At 40.0% G+C, this 22,325-nt stretch overlaps 1 protein-coding gene across 8 annotated transcripts in view; it reads right to left on the bottom strand.

Moving 5' to 3' along the window:
* The window catches only part of CSNK1G3 (casein kinase 1 gamma 3), an 83,365-nt gene that overhangs the window by 49,691 nt on the left and 11,349 nt on the right, over positions 1 to 22,325 (bottom strand). For 7 of the 8 annotated variants that reach the window (XR_011700020.1, XM_071581600.1, XM_071581602.1 and 4 more), the window contains exons 2-4: positions 7,872 to 7,943; positions 5,317 to 5,732; positions 1,601 to 1,641 (exon numbers count right to left, since the gene is read on the bottom strand). Coding sequence is in view for 6 of the 8 variants with exons in the window: in XM_071581600.1 (XP_071437701.1) it covers positions 1,601 to 1,641; positions 5,317 to 5,494 (219 nt within the window). In the remaining 2 variants the exon portion in view is untranslated. Of the gene's footprint in view, positions 1 to 1,600; positions 1,642 to 5,316; positions 5,733 to 7,871; positions 7,944 to 22,325 lie in introns of those variants that run through there. The other variant, XM_071581607.1, reaches the window with a different exon arrangement.

The following is a 22,325-nucleotide window of genomic DNA, read 5'->3' as shown; positions in this document are numbered from 1 at the left end:
AGGAGAATTCTCAGATTATTTTGAAGTTTTACCAGACAGAGAGTAAGTTCACAATATGTTAAAACAAAAAGAGCTTAAATCTGATATAATGCACAATAACCCTTAAAACTGTATCCAATGTTGCTGTTTCAAACCACAACTTCCTCCGGAAGTAAATATTTTACAAAGCAAAGACAGTGATAAAAGTATTTTTCAGGAGTTTATTTGTCGGGATAGACCAGGACTTTATCAAGTGGCAGAAGTACTACAAGCGATGAGTCGATGAAGATGCAGAAATTGGAGAGCCTGAGGCTGTGGGCTTGAGCTTTTCATATATTGATTTCTCCCCTGGTAATGGCGTTGGTCATCAGGTCTACCCATAATGTTTCCCTATAGGAGTCCCTGTTCAAGTTCTTCTTCCCAGAACGCCCTTAAGTTTTTCCCGCCAACCCTACCCTGATTGGCCCCAGTTTGGTGCATTGCAGTAGTTCTCCTTTTATGGCTCATTGTTCCCTATTGGTCCTTTCTCTGTACCTCCCCTTTGCTCATGTTTTGACCAATAGGATGCTTGACCCTTCCCCTTCCTCCTCCCATTTTCTGGAACTATCCCCCCGAACCCTTTATAAGCCAGGCACCCCAATAAAGCTTGCTTCTTCTGTTGCCACCTGGCCTCAAGTGTGGTCCTTCCTTGGGGAGGCTGCGCCGGGCTGGGTGTGGAGGGAGCCATCCCAGCCTTCGAGAGGCAGCCTAAAAGAGCTGCAAACCTACGGCCACCGTGCCTCTCAAAGCAGAAGACCCGTGTTCCTGATTTAGGAGCTTTTTCATCCATCGATATTTATTATCTTTGTAATGATTTTTTGATTTCTCTTCTAAAGCCACGCAATTCTGTTACCACAGATCTTTTCTACTTCAGCAACAAGAAATTAAATGGAGTTGTAAAATTCCTTCAATGATAAAAAGTAAACTGAATTTCATTGTGAAATAATGTGGTTATGAAAACAGTAATTTACCAAGAAGTTAAAAGTATCCAGAAGGAAAATGTGACATTACAAGCGTAGTTGTGAAGAAAGACTGAGAAAAAGCAGAACAGTAACTTATTAACAAAATATCTAAATTTACCATATTTGCAAGTGAAAGAAACATTACAAAAGATTGAAAATAAAATACATCTGTGAAAAGTGATGTGCAAATACCAATGGATAAAAACAGTTTGCGGCAGGAGTAAGGGCACTAAATTACTCGCAGTTTGCAGAATTTCTGGAGTTTCACTATAGTCACCTGATGTCAGATTCATATTCAATTTTTTTGTCCGTCTTCTTGTTGGACAACAAAGGAATCTACTAAGATGACAGACAGTACATCCTTGAAGCAGCAGTAAATCATCATTGACTTTGCAAGCACAGACTTAGTCTTGAGAACAGTGACAATAACTAAACACACTGGTTTTGTTAAATACGACCTAAGTATACAATTGCATCTATCACTAACTGCTTTTATCTAGTTCAATGAAATCATTCAAGACTATTAAATATTTCCATTAAAGAAATCAAATTATTATATATATAAAAGAAAAACTCTGATTAGTTTCTTATCCCAAATCCTTTAAAAAATATTAACTTACCAGTTTAATTGCCACATAGTCATTTGTGTATAAATTTTTTCCTTGGAAAAAGAATAGAAACAAGTATGTGAGACATTGACTTTTCTGTTCAAGTAAAATGCATTTTAACATCAAGAAAATCTTTGAAACATTTTTCATTTAACATGCTAGGTAGTGACTTAAAAAGGTAGTTTCGGTAGCAACTTAAAAATGTGTTCAATACAATAGAGAACTTTCTTCTTGAGTAGTGTAAGAAGTGGAAAATTCACTGAGAATTTCAGCTATGTCACCAAGTTTGTCAAATTTTTATGTACTAAAAAAGCTTGAAAATTGGTAAATTACAATAAATGGAATGTGATACTCTATGTTTTCACATTTACTGCTGAAAAATATGTGAAATTTATTTTAAAGTTATCATTTGATTTTGAAACACCCGACACTAAGTACAGTTAGAATCAACTAGAATTATTTTTTCCCTCAATTCTGTAAATTACTAAGCTAAGTTAGGACAGAACAAGAACATTACCAATATGCTTACTCCATTCAGAAAATGCATCTGCTGCTTTAAAAGTGATTCTGTAACTGGATAAGCATATTTCAAAAAGCATTACTTCAAACTGCATGCAATGACTCAAATGCTAAGCAAGCTTTATAGATGTAAAATTAAAAAGAGAAGATAAAGGATAAAGATGTCACTTCCAGAACTTCTTGTTCTTTACAATCTTCAAATGCATTTACTCTATATTATTTTAATGGCAATAGTACTTTTTTCAGATCTGAATTTCCCATGTTTAGCTCAGTTTTGCTAAAGAACTCAAACAGAGAAAAGGCAAGGACCAAGACAAGAAAGTTCCTAGTGAAGACAGTCACAACTCTTAAGTGATTGGTCCATACAGGGACTGAACCTACAAACTTGCTGTTAGTAGCACCATCCTCTAACCGAGTTACACTGTCAAAGACTGCAATTTCATCTCTAATTCTTATTTTAAAAAATAGAGTACAAAGCTGAAACAAGATGCATTAAAATCATGTGTCTGTTAAAGGATCAGCTTTTTAAAAGCAATTTACCTGAGGGCTGCACAGTAACAGACACAATCAATATGAGCAGCATGTGTTAATTGGAACACCATTAGAATGCGTAATTCCAAGACCTACCCAGGGACTAGAGTGGAAATTCAGGCATCTTCAATAGTTATTTCTTATCTCATGATCATTTCAGTTACATTTTTGATAAAAAGCATACTTTGAAGTTGCTTCTGTGCCTCTGCATGGTATATTACACAACATAAGAAACCAAAAGAAACTCATGCAGGAGCCCTGGTCGCTCTATTACATACATAAAGCAGCTACCTGGAGTAGGTAACAAATCCCGTTACATTTAAGTAACTGGATACAGGATTCCAGTAGCCAAATGCTGTAGTGACAGGCTTGTTCTGAAGTAACATGAGAAGGGACACTAACTTCCCATGTGGTGAGTCAAGACAATTGTCGCTTTAAAATATGGCAGATTTGACACCACTGCTGATCTGCCTCCAAACACACAGCAGGTATTGAGTAATGCATCACGTGCAACAGCAATAAACTTTCCATTACTAACCCATCAGTTCACCTTAAATAACACTCAGAACAACCTTAAAACTAACAGTTCAGTATTCAAAACAACTTAGTCCTTTCCTAATGGCTGCACATCACAGTCACTTGCTACATTTTTATTACTACCATTTGATCCACAAGTCCCTACTGAAATCTGAGGACTGCTCTCTTCTCAGGTGGAAGAACTACAGCAGCCACCAATTCGTAACTGAATTTCTGTCTCCTGAGTGCAACCTCACCACTCTAACAACTTTATTCCTCTGTCAAGTCTTTCAAATTTGACTCCAGAATATATTTAAAATATATTCCTACTTGAAGAGGTACATAAAACAAAGTGCTTGTGTGCATCTTTGTAGAAAGGGTGCTCACTAATTACTTCACTGTAGTACTGCAAATGCAAAAATAACAAATTTAAATCAGAATCTATAATACCCATCTTAACTTCTGCTTTCAGTAACTCACATTTAAAACACCTAACCTCACAAACAACAGTAAATAATGATTTGAAACATCTAGTATATATGCAAAACGCAGAGACGTTAAAAGAAAAGGCTGCACTTGCCAACAGTGACTGTTGCAGGTCAGTACACCACTCTATTACCTTCCTCCTATTTCTTTTACTTGCTTTTTCTGTTTTATTTCACTACTATCAGACTATGTCAAACTAATTTCATCTTGTATTTAAAATGAAAGATTATTTTCCTCTGTACCAGCTGTAAGCAAATGAGTTAATCTGATACTAATTTTTAATCAACTCTGTATGTTGTGTGACCAAGACGAATCGGGCAAAAAAATAACTTTACTAGTTTGCAGTTGCTTTTATGTAATAATAATTCCACAGGTTTGATTTAGTCCATTGAGAGGTCTGAAACAAAAATTATCCTTCAAACCAGTATACAAAAGTTTTAGAAGAGTGGAAGACAGTTTCAGCTTGACTTGTGGACTGCAAAGGCACATATGTACCAGTCTTGTTTAGCTATCAATAGGAGTAACAAGAGTACCTGTTACTGAGATTGTTAAATTCAGTGTCCTTTGTCAGAACTGCAACAGCATTGTCTTTAGACCCCCAACCATATCAATTTGCTAACTTTGTTTACATCCTAACAGTCTCCAGAATGCACTATATTAAAAACATGTTATATTTCATGCAAGCACTACATTACAAATACTGCCTGAAAAGCAATGAGTAGTAGTTCTACCATAGGCAAAGATCAACAGAAACAATACCTACATAACAGCGCACTGTACTCTCAAAAACTTTGAAACCCATCTCTTTTTAAAGTGTGAAGCATTGCATTAACTCAAGCCTTCCAAGAACACTGTAAAATAAATTCTTGCCATTAAATGTCAAGTTACATTTGTTAATACACACAGAATTCACATTATCTTGAAAACCCTGGCTAATCATTCTGTCCTGAAAATCCAAGCCTCCATAAATATCCAGTCTTCCAAAAGCACGCAGCCATCACTTCGCATCAATTTTAACAAACAATAAGGTATTATTTCCAGATTTGCTGCCCAAATTCTTTGCCTTCACCATTTGATTTTCAGCCATCTGTTCAGTAGGGAACTAAGGTGACTGAATTATCCATCTCCCAGATTTCCTCTACAGATGGATTCTCACTGCCCCAGTGTAACAGCAGCTCACTGTTAAGCCTTGCTACACTAGAAAGGAAATGAAGGAATCCAAGTGCTTCCTGCTACTAAAACTGCTCCAAGAGATCTGCAAGACCACAGTACTATAAACTGGACCTATAGGACAGGAATGAGTCTCACATGCATTTAGGCCCAAATACATCTGAATAAACTGCTTCAGGAGGTCAGAAAACAGCAAACTCCAAAAACCATAAAGTAACTTCCAGCATTTTGAAAGACACAACTGACTGAATTCAGGACAGCACGCCGCACAGTTACCAAACATTTTTAGTACCAGAAAGTCTCCAGCTACAGGGATTCCTCATATGCCACTGAGCTTGCACTGACTAGGGTAAAGTCACAAAAGACGGGTTAAAGTCACCTTGCACACCTGAAGGTTTAAAACAGTTTGAAAAATTGCATGATGTATTTATACAGAAATGTTCATGCTTACACTGCACGAAGACCCTGGAATAATATAAACTGAAATAGAGAAACAAGGATCTTACCTAACCGTAGTTCTCCAAAATTGCCGCATCCAATTTTTTTACCAACTCTGAAGTTCGGCCCAACCATTAACACTCCAGAATTTGAAGAACCAGTTCCACATGGATTATGGCCTGATCTCCCAGTAGGCCGTGCCATTTTTTCATCTGGCTTGTCTTTGTCTTTCTTTTTATGCTCCATGTCAAGTTTACAGTACTCCACTTTGATTTCTTCCTCTTTTTAAAAATCACTATAAGCAAACTCCAATGGGACAATATATGAAGGAGAACACCCCAAGTCAAAGCCCATTTTGTTACTATCACTAAGCAGTCAACAGCAGCATGTTCCTTCTCTTTGTGAAGCCTTGGTAGTATCTGCAGTAAAAATGTATCTCCAGAATGCACAACAGCAGCAAGATTTACCAGTATTTACAGGAAATCTGAAAAAAAAAAAAAGTTCTTCCAAGATAGCAAGATTCTTGTACAAAATTATCTTTCCCTTCATACAGTTAAGACATAACAATTATATTTTCTTTACAGATCTATGAAGGGCACTACTTTAAGGTTAAAACCTCTGATTTTAGTATGTAAAGGCAAGAGACATTGGTGCGACTGAAATGTGTTAAAAATCTCAATACGTTATGCAACAGATATTTTAAAAAAGAAAAACACCCTAAAAACTACTTCCTGAATCGATAAACACACAAGACCAACACTTAGACTCTCACTCTATCTTACATCAGCTCTGCAAAAGAAAACATTTCATTTAATTTTTTTCCCCCTCAAGTAGTTAACAGTTGTTTTAAGGACATGCTCACACTCCATAGTTATGTAAATTATACATTATCTTTTCCAAATTATAATTTCTGATGCACAATTTATACACCCATGACAAGGACACTTCAGTTCTTTCAGTAACTCCTAGAATCTAAAACTAAAATATACTTACTTATTCTCCCCTACCACACTTACATCCCAAATTTGCTAACCCAGCACCTTTCTTCACTGTTTGGCATCACTGACCAGATGCCAATTCCTACAGAGATTTCAGTAAAAATAATGTTATCTTATTACTGACACAAAGAACCCCAACAATACTTTTTTTCTTTTTTTAAAAATCTCTGCTATAAGAAGAATGGATATTGTTTTCTATTTAATGACAGTAGTGTTAAAACTCATAATCCAGAAGGTAGTTGGCATCTACTAAGTAAAATTTCAGGATAAGTTAAATACCTGCCCAAAATTATTTTGCTACATTTGCTTCAGTGTTGGGTATACACTGTTGTAAAAGAAAACATCCTCTGAAAAAAGACATATTTCATGTGCTACAGCCTATTTTAAAGACAGTAACCAGAAGCTTATTTTAAACACTTTGAGCTGAAGACACTTTCAGTTCTGAAACGCGTTTCTCACAAAGTAAAATTACTGCTTGCAGCATAGCTTGCTACATTGCAAAAAATCAAAGAGCTAGTAGAGAAAATATACCAATATCAACAGCCCCCTAAATAATTTAATCTGTTGACTCACACATAGGGACAGTACGATTATAACTAGATGATACTTAAACATCAGTTATCAGCAGGTGAATAACCTATCACTGGAACAATGAAGTATATGGAAATTTGTTTGGCAAAGAAATATTACCACAATACTGCAAAAGGGGGAATGAAATACTTGTCCTGAGAGCAATCAAAAAACACAAATAATACAGGTTCCAGTCCAAGATGACTTGCTTAGTGCAAGGGAAAAGGATTTCAGCAGTAAGGGTAAATGCAGTGGTGGGCCATAGTATAGACAGAGGCATTTAAGAGAAAAACCACATTAGGCTACTACATAACCTTGCAGGTTGAAGCACCATCACTAGATACTCTAAAGTCACTTTCCAAACCAGAGGTCTCAGAGGAACAGACTCAATGGGAAGCAAGAGGTAATTTTTGCTTACCCACTATGTCACAAAAAATAGGGAAGAAGTAAAAAAACTAGTCATTAAGCATGTGGAGGTAGAACTTCCAGGGCACCACTCAGTACTTAGAGGATCAGCAACAGAATGCATATGTCTTAAGTACTGAAGAAAAAATACTTATGCTCCATATTTTACCGCTTCTTCACTGAGAACTAACAGTAAGAAATCCGAGAATTTTTAGTGCACCAAATACATTATGAACAACATAAATTTCAATTTCCAGAAATAAATCTATTACATGGGCAAATCTATTAAACAGTAGTTTATGTCCTTTCCTTTTCTGCTGTTGAACCAAGAGATACTCCAGTTACATTATGGGTATGCTTTCTTCCGTAAACTGAAATTACTACCTTTTATAAGATGCCTGCTAAACAAACATCATAAGTCACATACATTTTCCCCACATTGCAAATCAAAAAAGAAGACATGCAAACATTCCTCTCACAGCTTCTCCCGGACACAAGGGTTCTTTTACAACATTTCCTAACAATCTAATCTGCAACTAACTTCACATAAGGACAGCAATTATGACTTTTTTCATGCTGAAGTTCCTGTACATTTTATGATGAATTTACCTTAATAATACAAAAGATTTTCATTTATTTACTGCTCTTACCTAGGACAATGTTATACTGTTGATGGCAGTACCTTTTCTTCACCATAATGTCCACATTCGAGCAGAAAAGCACTAAAAGACAAAGATATACATACCTGTAGGATTTGTGATTACTTGGCATGCAAAAAATTCTGATACAAAATGCAAGTAAGAAACAAGTTATTGGAATTGCATCAGTTTTCCTAGACTGTTAAGGAAGATCCAGCAGATTTTTTTTTCAAAGACTGACCATAATTTAGAAGGCTCAGAAGTCAGATATCATTCAAAAGTGTGCATCACCTAAAGTGAGAAAGTAACACATACAGTGTAAGCATTCCAACTTACTTGCAAAACCCTTTTCTTGCTATGTGCTACCTCTATGGGCAGTATGGGCAATCTACCAAAAAAATTGTCCTCCTCATTCTCATTTCACAGCTCGATTTACTGCTTAGTTTTCATTTTTCATCTCTGCTAACATAAATGGCACAGTTGAACAATAAACTTCACCCCAGAATTTAGGATTTAAACACTCATTCTTGGTTAAAAAAATGTATGACTAAACATCAGTATAACGGCAAACACACCATCAAAGCCAAGTTAACAAATTGATGTCATAGGAGTGACATGACTATTTACGTTCAAGTGTAAAGAGAAAGAGAAGGTAAAGTGTTGCCGACCATGCGCTAGTGAGACCACACACACCAATATGATGTTCAAGCAAATCCCAAGTTTATTCAAAAACACAGGTAATATATGACCTCAAGTGACCCCACCCTAGGTGCGAAGGTCTGACTCCAATTGGTTGAGGCTGGAAACATGTCCTTTTAAGGTGAAAATGAAACTTGTAAGGTGGTCATTCAGACCCACCAAAATCAGGGCTGCAACATCTCCCCCTTTTGTTTCAAAGAACAAAGCAAAAATGCAAACAACATAATACACATAACTCCTTAGCTAACTTATCCAATGGGGAAATTGTTACCATCAGGATCATGCATATTGCAACTTGAACAGAAAGGCTGAAAATTTTGAAAATTGAGAAATAACATTTTGAAGATTTTAGATTTTGCTTCAAGACTTAACAGGGTATTTTGCAGGTTACACATCCCTACCTCCCCCTCTCTTTTCAAAATAGACCTTTGGAAGGAGGTACAGTAACCTTTGTAAACTAACACAAACTAATACATGACTAAGACATGTATGCTTGGAATTTACAAACTTACAACTAGTGCAAAACAAGAAACTTTTCTTTCATGCATGAAATTGTGGTCTTTTTGAGCAGTCGTCACCGCACAGACCACTGTAAACAAACTACAAATTTTATTAAATTTTGTGCAAAGTGTCCAAGAGTGCAGAGTGACTTCACTTAGCAAAGAAGCAAGTTCAGTCCAGCTGAGCTAAGTCTCCTTATGTTCAAGATCCATTCTCAGAACTTCTGTGTGGCCATCACAGAGGTTTGAGAATAGCTTCGAGTCTCAGTCACTTTACACATTCTTGGTAAAGCAGTAAACAAGTGTGAATTCACAAAGAAAACTCACAAAGGCTAAACATAACTACTTACATTCTGCAGAAAATGTTCAGCAGCTGAGGGGACAGGTGTCTTTACCCTTACAGCCTGCTGGGCAACTTGCAGTGCAATAAGCTCAAAACTGCACTTTAACTGAAAATTAACAGAATTTCAAAATACAGGCTAAACAACATGCTCTTGAACTGGACTGTTCTTGTTTGATTGGACAGTTAACGACTAGTCTTGCAAATAAGAACAATCAAACAAATCATAGTAACAACCAGGATCAATACTCCTTGTATCAGCGCTGCTTCTTGCCAACTTATTAGGCTCAGGGAATGAACCCATTTCTTTAAAGGAGAAATGTTAACTGTTAGCTTGTCAGGATTATTTTTCACTGCTTGTGCTTCTTTGGAGTGTTTGCTTAATTCTGTGGAACATATTCCTTTAAACTCATCACATTGGTAACCATAAATCCTCAACAAGAATCTTAGGGCTTCTCTGTTTTGTAATACTGCTTGTTCTATCTTATCAGCATCTGTTGAAAAATCATTAAGCATTTTGGCAATGATGTTTAGTTGTTCCAGCACCCAGTAGTTAAGCATTTGCACTAAACATAATGCTCTGTCTACACCAACTGGGGAAAGAACTGCTGCTAGCAAATTTCTTGTATCACTCCAATGTTCTATGGTGTTTTCCTCAGCTTGAGGACTAGACCACTTAACATGCTCTTGTATTGATTGTGTAAATTTGGTCAGCTGGCCTAAGTAACAGGGTCCACTTTTTACCTGGGCAGGTATTCCAGGCCATGCTCTATTACCACAAATTAAGAAATATCCAGGAGGCAACGCTCTTCTCTGGTTACCTTTTGTATGAACCAATCTTGTTTTTGTGTAGCTTGTATTTTGTGAACCAACAACATTCTAACACCAACTGCTATTGGTGTAACTCTTATTATGAGGAGTGACATCTGTGCTTCCCACAGGAAAATATTGCTGTGACCAGAGTTTGTTTGACCATTCTGATACACTAGAATGCACAGGGTGAAATTCAACACATGACTCATTTCCAGGGAGAGCTCCTGCTAGCTTTAGCTCTTGCGGATCTCTCTCTAAGGAAGTATTCAATTGCCATATGATATCTGCTATGGTTTCTCCAGTACTACGATAGGACACTTTTGCTTCCTCAATACCAAAAGGAATGAAATCTTTGATGTTATGGTAAGGTATTCCTATAAGGCACACTTTGTTTGGTTCTCCTGCTTTAACCATGTTATCTGAGCAGAAATTTTCTAGATTTGCCTGTTGAGAAAGCATTATCCATACATTTTGATTAGTAACAGCAACAAGACAAGTCACAAATGCAAGAGATACACTTAGATATTCTGGATTTAACTACCCTTTGAATTATGGTGGCTAGATGCTTTTCATCTGGCTTGACCATAGCTGTGAAGGCTTCTGAAATGGTCTTTTGAGTTACCAGAGGCTTCCCTGTTCTAGGAAGGTTAGAAAAAACAGCTAAAGCAGCATTCTTGGATCTTTCAAATCCCTTTTTTACTACATCATGATTCCCAGCTCCCCCCAGCATGCCCCAAACAGAGGCTTCTTTTTCTTTTGGTGCCATGCCTTTAAACGGCTGTGATGTTGCTCTCCATTCTGGGATACAGCCGGTGGGTGTGGCTGTCGGTGATGAAGGCTGCAGGTACCAGGTTGCCGGCGCAGGGAAAGTCCCTGCCAGCGCTGGGGGTTCCAGTGCCGGTGTTGGCGGCTGCAGGCAGCGCATGGCTATCGGGGCGAGGGTCCCCGCTGGTGCTGCAGAGCTTGTGTCTTGCGCGACCGGCGCTGTGGGAACTCGTTCCTGGAACACTTGCACTGCTGATGGCACGCAGTGAAGGGAACGCCCAGGGGGAGCTCCGCTGGCTCCGCTCCACTGGGGAGGAGTCTCTCCCCTCTCCATGACGCAGTCAATCCACGCAGGAGGAGGTGGGGGTGGCGCGGGAACTGATCCGCTCCAGGGGCAGGTGAATTGGGAGCCGACCCCGGCCTCTGCGGGCTGCGGGGTACTCGCACCTGGCGCATGCACTGTGATTGGCAGGCAGTAGGGAAGGGGGTTGGGCGGTCCTGGCGCCTCGTTGCTGAACGCGCGCGCAGCCTCTTTGTTTGGCTCAGCTGCGTGGTGACCTTTAGCGGGCTTTTCAATCACGTGGTCTCTTTGTTTTCCTGGCCACGCGGTTTCCAGCTCCGCTGAAATGTATCCCGCGGCAGTTTCCTGCCACAACGGAGCGACTCCGGCGTACCCGTGGGGTGGCGGGGAGCGCGGCGGCGAGGCGATCCCAGCCCCGGGGTACCCGCAGGGCATTGGCGGTGGCGGCGCCGAAGGTGGACGGACAGGGAAAACCGCTTTCCCTCATCTCTCTCTCGGCTGAGGGCACCTCCCATCGCCTTTTCTCGGATTCAGGATATAAATAAAAGTCACTCACGGTTTGGAATGGCTGGATGTTTTCTGCGGCGTGTCTCTTGGGGTTCCAAGGTTGCTGCTGAGGTCCGGCCGCTCCTACAGCGGCAGTCGGTGGTACAGGCAGGTAAAAGGTGGGCTCTGGGCTCCTTTGCTGTGCATAGGCTGTTTCTTGGTAGTTATAAGGCGGTGCAAAGACGACTTCTTGGCTTTTCGTGGCGACGAACGGCGCGGAAAAGCTTTGATTCCATGGTTGCTGTGATTCCGTTGGGTTTTCCGGAGAGGGAGAGGGCGGTGCCGCGTGTGGGTGCGGGAACGGCACAGTGCTGGCTCCGCGGCTCGGCTCCGGGCTCCGCTCTTGTGGATAGGGCGGCTGAGATGCCGAAGAGAACGGCAGCGGGAGTCCGACGGACGGCACGGGCGATGCCGAAGGGTACCGCAGCGGGGGTTCCGCGAGCGGCACAGGCAGAAGCGGTGTGGCAGAGGGGTACCGCGGCGGGGGTCCCGCGGGCGGCAGCGCCCACGGCGGTGCAGAAGGATGCTTAGGGGAAAAACTGCCCTGCAGAAGCAGGCTTTTTTCCTTTCTCTCCGGTAGCTCGAGGTTTTTACAGGCTCGTTCTACCTCTAACAGCATTTTCCTTATAGCTGCATATGACGGAATAAGCAGCAAAAATTCTTCGGGTGCAGTTTGCACTAAATTCCGCAAATCTGCCCCAATGTTATCACACAGTTCTATGGAAAACGTGGAATTGGCATCGGTTAAATGCCCTCAACTAAAGCACCAGTCCAAAAATTCCTGTAATGCTTGTCTTTCAATGTTTGTTTTTGTAACACGAGCTAGTTTTTCAAATTTATCAAGCGGTAAGTTCGTTTTAGTCGAGCTGGAATTTCCCATGTTTCTTTAACTCACCGGTTCGAAGGTCGTGTTTCCTTCAGTCACGTACTTCCAGCAGCTCTCTAGGCCACTACAAAAAACTCCCAAGTTTACGGGAGACAGAAGCTCTTGGAGGCTTCTCCACAAAGCACCCAGAAAAATTTGGGGCACAGCAGCTCTCAGGGGCTGCCACTTAAGGTTCTAGGCAGGTCTGCAGATGGCTTCCATGTCCTCAAATCACGTCGAGGCTCCACCAATTGTTGCCGACCATGCGCTAGTGAGATCGCACACACCAATATGATGTTCAAGCAAATCCCAAGTTTATTCAAAAACACAGGTCATATATGACCTCAAGTGACCCCGCCCTAGGTGCGAAGGTCTGACTCCAATTGGTTGAGGCTGGAAACATGTCCTTTTAAGGTGAAAATGAAACTTGTAAGGTGGTCATTCAGACCCACCAAAATCAGGGCTGTAACAGTAAACGAAGCAATGAAAGAAGTCAGAAAAGTATTATATAGCAGGAAAAGTAGTTAGATCTTAATTAGAAATTATTCTAAAATCCATATAGACTGAGAATAAGAGTGAAGCAAGCCTGGAAGACCTGTAAAAAAGGAAGTAACATTAGAGTAACTGAGAAGCACATTTAACATCAGCTACTAGAGGTTTTATTTTTTAAAGCAATTTGGTAGACTTTCCCACCATAGGGAGACTGCCTGAAAAGCAAGGAAAGAAGCTGTGAAGACAAGTAAGAAAAGCAACACAATGTTTCAGGTCACTGCCAACAGTCACACAACTAACACCTGCACAAGTCCAAAAAGAATCTCTGGCTCAGTTTTAGAAACACCAATTAAAATCGATGGCAAAGACAGCCAAGGCTACTGATCCATGTTGACACGACTTATAACAGAATATACTCAAATTAACTGAAGTAAATTTAGCCACAAAACTACAGTGATACCATCCCAAAACAAATAATTTACAGTGAAGAAACACCTGAGATTAGCTGTATTTATGGGGTACACAGAGAATTAACCATTTCTGCCAGTACTGGTTCTACAACGTTTGATGTCAGAAGTCAAAAGGCAAAACTTACTACTTTGGATTCACCAACACACTGGTGTGGGTAGACTGCTAGCTCCAGAATCACAGCAGCTATTCCCAGCTCGGGAGAGTTTGCTCAGTTCTCCTCTCCATTACATGAATGTTGGAATTCATTTGCATGCAATAGAACTTTGAAACTTTCAGGCACTTGACCTCACAACTCCAATAATGTTTGTCCTGCATCACAACATGACTAAATACTTCAGTACTTCAAGTCAATGCAAGTACTAAAGGAATCATTCCCTAAAGACCTGTATTGCCTAGAGATTGGATAAGCAATTCGTGATATCTGAAGAGGACAAACAGACAACTATTTTCTCAAGGAGACATTTTTAGTCTGATGTTTTACACATTGATGATCTGCACACAAAGTTTCTTAACAGACAAACTCCCCAATGGAGAAAATCCAGCCTGCTTCGAGTGTTTGTGTTTCAGTCTCACCGATGAATAAAATTCTACATAGAGAGCAACTGAATGAGTTTTAATGGAACTACACAGGTGTGAAAATAAAAATATTTCTTCAATTTACCAGTATATTCAACCTATTTTTTTACATAACAATTCATGTTGTGCAGTTATATCATCCTGAAGAACTTGGAACACTGAAATTGTCCTAAGAAATCCATACAGAAATAGACATAAAGGAAACTCATTTAACGCACTGAAGAGAAACCCTAATATTATATACATGGTGAATAAACAGGTTAGAAAAACATGCTCTGTTCTGTCTTCTGTTCCATTATACATTTGGTATAGTCAACAGCTTTGCTGCTATTGTCCCAAGTTCACACATCATCCAAAAGAACACATTATATAAGGAAACACATGCTGCTACAGTATTCAAAACCAAATCGTGAGTGCAACAGTAGCTATAAGAAAAACTCTTAGAGGGATGCAAGAATTTGATCAAACCATGAAATCATATTCATATTAAAGCTCCCTGTTTCAATTGCCCTGGCAACAACAGCCAGCTCTTTAGATTACATCACTGCCAAAGATCACACACACCCACTCAACCACAATCTCTCTCACAACTACTGCTGAAAAATATTTCAGACATCTCTTGAGAGATATAAAGCTACACATCTCTCTAAATCTCAGTTGAAAATGTCCCATTTAACAACAAAGACTATACGCAGCACAAGAACCCTATTCTGTACCAACAAAGACTCTCTAAGATGCTGTATAAGACATAGTAAAAGAGTAACTCATTTAATCACCTTCTTTATTCTGACATTTCTCAAATGCCTAAGTTGCAGCAACAGCACAACTGTAATTATATGCAAGTTTCAATATTCCAAGATGTTGTCACAACAATTCAAATATGCGAGTAACCTTTAATATAAAAATTTACTACCTACTTCATTCCTTTTTCACGTTCCAGATAGACTCCTAAATAAACTGTTTAAAAGAATATCAAAGCTACTAAATAAAGCATTCCACTGTCAGGAGAGACAAACGAAACACGCAACAATAACTGCTCCCTTAGGTATCATATGCATTACTTTTCACAGTTTAATTACAAAATCTTGTATCACCACTAGTAGCAGTACACTAGCATTTTTCTCTACTCTTAAGTAAAGCACAGAGTAGCAGAACATCTATGCAGGAAAGCAAAAAAAATTATAGATATTTAAACCAGATTGGCAGAAGGAAAAAGGACATAAACAGGCTTGCCAGTGCTAAGCAATGACACGGAATGTCAAAATTGAGGAACTGAGCACTACTGAGATCCTTAATTTGCTCCACACAGCGTCAGCTACATCGAACCACACCTGAAATGTTTCTATACCAACACACTCAGCGTGCGGAACAAGCAAGGGGAGCTCAAAGCCTGGCTGAGTCCCAGAGATTTGACATCACGGACATAAATGAAACCTGGTGTGATGTCCTGTGCCCAGTGTGCCATGTTGGATCTTCAGGAGGGACAGGCAGGGCAGGTGACCCGGGAGTGTGGAACTGTATGAAATTGAGAGGCTGGAATGCATGAAGCTGACAGCTGGCAATGGCACAGTTGGGAGCCTCTGTGTGAGAATCAAGGGGCAAACAAATAATGCAAATGTTATCACGAGAGTCCGCTATACATCTCCCAACCAGGACGATGATGCCAGTGAATGACTCTTCAAGGCACCGCGAGACATCTCCAAAACAACTGCCCTTGTTCTTATGAGGGACTTCAACTTGCTAGATGTTATGTGGGAGCATCACACAGCTGGCACAAACAGGTCCAGAAGATTCCTGAAACACCTGGATGATAACTGCATAATACAGGTGCTAAGGGAGCCAACCAGGAAAGGTGCCCTCCTTGATTTGCAGCTTGTCAGCAGAGTGGGTCTCATGAGAGATTGGTGGCCGTCTTTGCCACAGCAACCACAAAGCCATCGAATTTAAAATCTTTCTTGTCAGGTGGAAAAGTGCTAGCAAAACCTCAACACTGAACAGAAGAAGAGCCACCTTCAGGCTGCTGAGGAAACCAATTATTAAGGTCCCAAGAGAACATGTTTTTGAAGGTTCCGATGTCCATCAGTGATGATCATTTTAAACTACCACCTCCTAAGAGCACAGGAGCAGGCAATTTCAAACTGTCACAAGTCAAGCAGGTGAGACACAAGACCAGCTTGGTTCAGCATGGATCTTCTTTTGGAGAGAAGGCAGAAAAGGAGGATGCATGCCCAGTGGAAGCACGGTCAGGTGACATGGGAGGAATACAGGCATGATGCTTGCTATTGCAGGAGGAAAATTTGTGTGTCCAAAGCTCAACTGGAGTTGAAGCTGGTCAGAACTGTGTGGGACAATAAAAGAAGGCTTTTAAAATATGTTAGCAGTCATATTAGTGAGAATGATAAACTCCCAGTTGACTCTGAACGTGTGCAGGATCTGCTGTTCCAAAAAGATCACTACAAACCTATGAGGCTTGATGGGACTCATCTGATAATATTAAAAGAGATGTTTGATGTTACCACAAGGCCTTTCTTGACCATTTTTAAATGTTCTTTGGAATCTGAAGAGGTCCCAGGTGCCTGGAAGCTGGCTAACATTGTCTCAGTTTTCAAGAATGGCAAAAAGGATGACCATGGGAATTACAGGCCTGTCAGTCTCACTTCAGTGCTTGGTAAAATTATGGAGAAGATTATACTGAGAGATATTGAGAAACACCTGAGAGACAATGCAGTGATGAGTTACAGCCAGCACAGATTCATGAGAGCAAAGCCCTGCTTGAAAAACTTACTGTCCTTTTAGGACAAGGTAACCCATCTAGCTCACCAAGGGCAGCTGGCTGATATAATCTTTTCAGATTTCAGTGAAGTTTTTGGTAGTGTCTCTCCCAAGACCCTTCTCCTACAACAAAATAAATATATCATGTGACCAACTGGCTCACAGGTTGGGCACAAAGAGTTACAGTGAGTGGGTTAACATCAGACTGGCGTTCAGTCATTAGTGGGGCTCCACAGGGCTGCATCCTCGGCCCATTCTCTTCGTCTTCATAAACAACTTGAACAAAAGGACTGGAAGGAATACTATGTATGTTTGCTGACAATACTGAATTGGGAGAAGTTCTTGACTCCCTCAATGGCAGGCAGGTCCTGAAGAGAGACTTCAACAAATGGCTGAGCAATCACCAGCTGCATGAAGTCACTAAGTTTAACAAAGGCAAGTGCCAGATTCCAGACCTGAACAGGGCAACCCTGGATGTATGTGCAGACTGAGGCATGAGAGGCTGCAGAGTAGCCCTGTGGAAGGAGGCAGGGGGTTCTGGCTGATAGCAGGTTGAATCTGAGTCAGCAGTGCCCTGGCAGCCAGGAGGGCCAACCGTGTCCTGGGGGGCATTAGGCACAGCATCACTAGCTGGTCAGGAGAGGGGATTGTCCCACTCTGCTCTGCACTGGGGCAGACTCACCTCAAGTCCTGTGTACAGTTTTTGGCACAAGAAGGATAGGGAGCTACTAGCTACTAGAGAGCGTTCAAAGGAGGGCAATGAAAATCATGAAGGGCCTCAAGACTCTGAGTTCAAGAAGCACTTGGACAACACACTCAGGCACATGGTGTGTGATTACTGGGGCTGTCTTGTGCAGGACCCAGAACTGGACTTTTGATGACCTTGTGGGTCCCTTCCAACTCAAGAGTATTTTATCATTCTGTGAAAGAGAATAAAACATCCTTGGTTTAAGCACAAGGCTTAAGCAAAATTCACTCAGGGTCCTGGCATTTTCATACCTCTGCAGTTCTTCCCACCCTTCAAGTGTCTTTGTTCACATACTTTACTCCCAAGGTCTCATGATTTTTGGCACTGACATTAATCTGGCAGCACAGCTTCTCCTTACACCTTCTAGAAGAGTTCAAAGAAACTTTCCAGTGCCTCTACCATAGATTTCCAAGAACCCTTCACTAGCATTACACACAATTTGTATGGAATATTTCATCTACTAAAAAGCCCTTGCTGGAGATGGAGAATAGCACATTCACCTTCCAATATTTATTTGAATGTTACAAATACATTTGGACTGCTACAGGATTTTATCCAACAGAGTTTCTTCTGATGTATTTAACAGCAGAATATCTGCAATTCATACTTACAAATCTGAAACTAAGCTCAAGAATGAGGGATTTATTGTGAGATCAGCAATATACAGTTTAAATATTTAGTTAACTATATCTGTTGGCTTTGCATGCCTTATGGAAAGATTAAGCTGTTCCATCCTAGCTCTAAATGACTGCATAATTTTCCTTCATTTTTATACATCTCCATGCAACAGAAGACACCTATGAAATTCCAAATCCACAGCAAAAAGGTTCACAATTAGAGGGTCCTTCAAACTTTAGGACAGCAGTTTCTAAGCCTTGAATAACTCTTGGGATAGAATTTGAATTGGGAAATAGTTCTAAAACTGTATATTATTTAGTCAGATCCAATTTTTTCATACAAATAAATCCACTCTTTAATCATTAAATATTCAATTATTTTAACTTTAGTCCAATGAGAGAAATTCAGGCCTTCATGTAGTCTTCATGTGACCCAAAAGACCTGAGTTGCTATTCCAACAATTTAAGTCACAAATAAATATGTCTGTGGATTTATTTTTTGCATAATACTTTCCTAGAGAAAGTCCAAAATAAGAAGTTGTTAAAAGATTCATTGCATAACTCAATTAAATGTAACAAAAATATTTTTTCATCATTTTTCAGATTTCAGAAGCAGAAAAAAAAAGCAAAATCATTAGCATCTCAGTCAAAACCAAAGACGGAATGAGCGTGCTTAAATTAAATATTCATTACATAAAATTTTCACAGATGTTACATATTGACAGTATCAACTTAGAAAAAACAAAAAACATTTCCAAACAAATTTCTCCTGACACAATTTCTCTCTTCAGCTATAAACAACCTGTATCAAAACTGCTCGTTACTGAATCATTTCACGTCTTAGAAGATGTTTTCTAAACATAATCTTAACATAATGAAAACTTATTCATGAGTAACTCATTTTGCCCACTTCATAAACACAGGGAAATTCAGTCTTACTCTTCCAAGTCTAACGCAGCCTGGTTTTAAAGTTTCTTAAATTTAACAAAAAACAAAACATAGCTTGGCACTATCCGCTCTTTCCTTTCTACCACCTCTAGCACACCTCAAAATCCTTCATACTTTCAGATCTTGGTTAAGTCATCAAGGAATATTTCACCCTCCCATTCCTTCAGTATTTGTTCTGACTTCAGTTAGGTAAACAACTACCTCGCAAGCACTGTAAAAGGAACATGCAAATCCTTCCAAGGAACACCGTTTTCCCTAAAAAACACCAATATTTTTCAGCAGATGTGAACTAATCCAAGAAATCCAAGGATGAGCTTTTATAGTTGGACATAGGAGGAGTTCTGCCTCCACAATAATATGATAAACATGTGGGACGTACAAGGAGTGATGATGCACCGGAATGAGACCTTTGGCAGCATCCACATTCAGGCCATCAAAATCCACTGCTCGCTTTCTTTCTTTCCCTGCCAGCTCTCCTTTTGAAATACTGAACCACAGATCCCACATTTGCCACATTTATTCCACCAAGTTTGTAACATATTCCTAAGATGGAAAACCTTCCTGGAGTTTCAGCAGCAAAAGAAGGAAAACACACAAAACAACCACTGCTTCTTGATGACATGCACATTAAATTCTTCACACTTCAGAAGACATAAATATTTATTTAAGAAAGCAAATATAATACCCTAATTTCAAAGGCAAATGAAATCTCCTTAGATCATGCAGGAGCTCAGCACTGCAATTTGTTTCTCAGTGTGCACGGCCTCAAAACACTTCTGTTTTGATTTGTGCTCTTCATCCCTCCAAGGCAACTTACAGGTCTCAAGTGCATATAAACTCTGTTTGCATTACCAGAACTTCCAACAATACAATGTGTCTCAAGAACCTTCTCCATTACCACATTTTTTTACTTCTAAGTTTTTCACAGATTCTTCAGTTCACTTTCTATGAATAGCTCAAACAACTGTACTGTTCAGGCAGTGTCCAGTCATCTTCCACGTGTACAATCTGTAGTATCAAGCCATTCTAGAGTAGCATAATAGTTTTGCAAACCAGAACAAGAACGAAATTTATGAACATTAGTGTACAAATTAGATTGTCAGCATGCCTGAAAATTACAACTTAAAAAAATACTTGTTTACTCTTACAGATTTGTATGATTTTCCCAACAAAACCAAATTTTATGTAACTGAATCTAAGTCCTCACACAGTCAGTCCACAAACACGTATGAATGAGATGCACTCAAAGAAGAAAGCCTAATGGAAAATGTCAAGATAAATCCAAGTGGCTCTCTCATTAATAAAATTTACACAACCAAGCCTTCTCTAAAGTCATGTTTTCCTCCCTAGTTATAAATTATAATAAAGAAGAACAAAAATTGCATCTATCACTTACAGTATCAACTGCCACACACTACTGTCAATGCATAGAATTAGTCTGAGATTCTAAAAGCAGCTTTTCAATTTGCATGCATAAAGCTGTTTCCCTAAGGACAGGTCATCAGCAAACCTCAAATGGCCACATACAATCCTCCTTTAATGCACAAGATCTATCAGAAAAACAGCTTTATAACACATTTAATCAAACCTTCCCCCATACAAAAACTAACCAAAAATATAGCTCATCTTTATTGAAGCTTGTTTAAAAAGTGTATTCTACTTAAGTTAGTGTAGTTTTTCTTGCACCGAGGTTTAAAGGCACAGGAACAAATCTGAGGACTATCAATAAACAGACTTCAGTATCTGTTCTGTACGTTTAACTTTGCCCATTGAAAGGCTACTCCCCAACAGACCTGACTGTTCTCCACCACCCAGTTGCCAGTTCTGGTCAAAATACTGTCACATCAGAACACATGTACAGTACTGTTGTAGTTTGGGATTATTATGTAAATTCTCTCCCCTGCCACTAACTGCCCATGCCAGCAGTTAACAAAAGTAGTAGTAGAAGGAGGGAAGCTGCTCTGCTGGCTACAGCTAGGGCTTCTGGCTGAGACGCTGTTTTTCTCCTCACTGCGGCTGTTTCTCCTGGTTCCTGCATCTGGGATCCCAGGCCTCTGTTCCAGCCTCACCACCGCCTGCACCGTCACGGCCTGCCCGCCCCGGCTGGGGCCGTGACCCGGGAGAGAGAGGTGTGCAGCTGCTTTTGCAGGACACGTGGTGGTTCCCCACTTTCAGCTTTCTTTCTCCCTCATCTGGGACAAGAGACACAGAGTTCATCTGGGAGCTCACCACTCGTCTGTCTCGCTGGAGAGGGACTGGGAACTACTGGGAACTCACTCCGCAGCCAGCCGGACTGTGACATTTGACACTGCTTAAGTATAACTTTCCTCCTGGAGGAAAACCTGCTGGGTTTTGTTGCTGTTTTGGTTTTTTTTTTCTTTCTCTTGTGGTGTTCGGGAAGCGGTTTGCACTAGCCTGTTTATATACAGCAGATAAGAACAGTTATCCTTCTTGTATTAAATTCCTTTTTCCTTAAATTTGATAAAGAGTGGCATGATTATTGTGGAGAAGGCCCCCTCCCCCGCTTGTGGGTAAACATTTTGGGTTTTTTCCCCTCAAACCAAAACAAGTACTCAGGGTCACCCTAACTCAACCCAATTTTACCCAAATGACGCACTGGACTAGTTATGCAGCAATTAAAATCTCAAAGCAATCTCCTCATCTCTGTTAACTCAAAATGAACATTACCTAGAGATTGCTGTCTCTGATCATGGCATAAACATTTGTGTTCTCATTGACCTTGAAAACATGTTCGTCCCTAATCCACAAATTTCACTTCATCAGAGGCTTTCACTACAAAATCTCACCAACTTCACTTTAGGATTCCATGCAAATAAAATGAGATTACTTAACTTCGGTTCGTGCATACTTCTTGCACCATCATAATAATCATGACTTTAGAGTAAAAGTTAAAGCCAGTTTTCAGAAAGAAGAAGCATAACACAAGGAATAATTATTAAAATATAACAAAGACAGTATTAACACTGATTTACTGCAGAGCAGAGAAATGATG

Source organism: Pithys albifrons, chromosome Z (assembly GCF_047495875.1).
Source record: "Pithys albifrons albifrons isolate INPA30051 chromosome Z, PitAlb_v1, whole genome shotgun sequence".
NCBI lineage: Eukaryota > Metazoa > Chordata > Aves > Passeriformes > Thamnophilidae > Pithys > Pithys albifrons.
The sequence above is the reverse complement of the archived record's forward strand: the minus strand, read 5'-3'. Positions and strand labels throughout refer to the sequence as shown.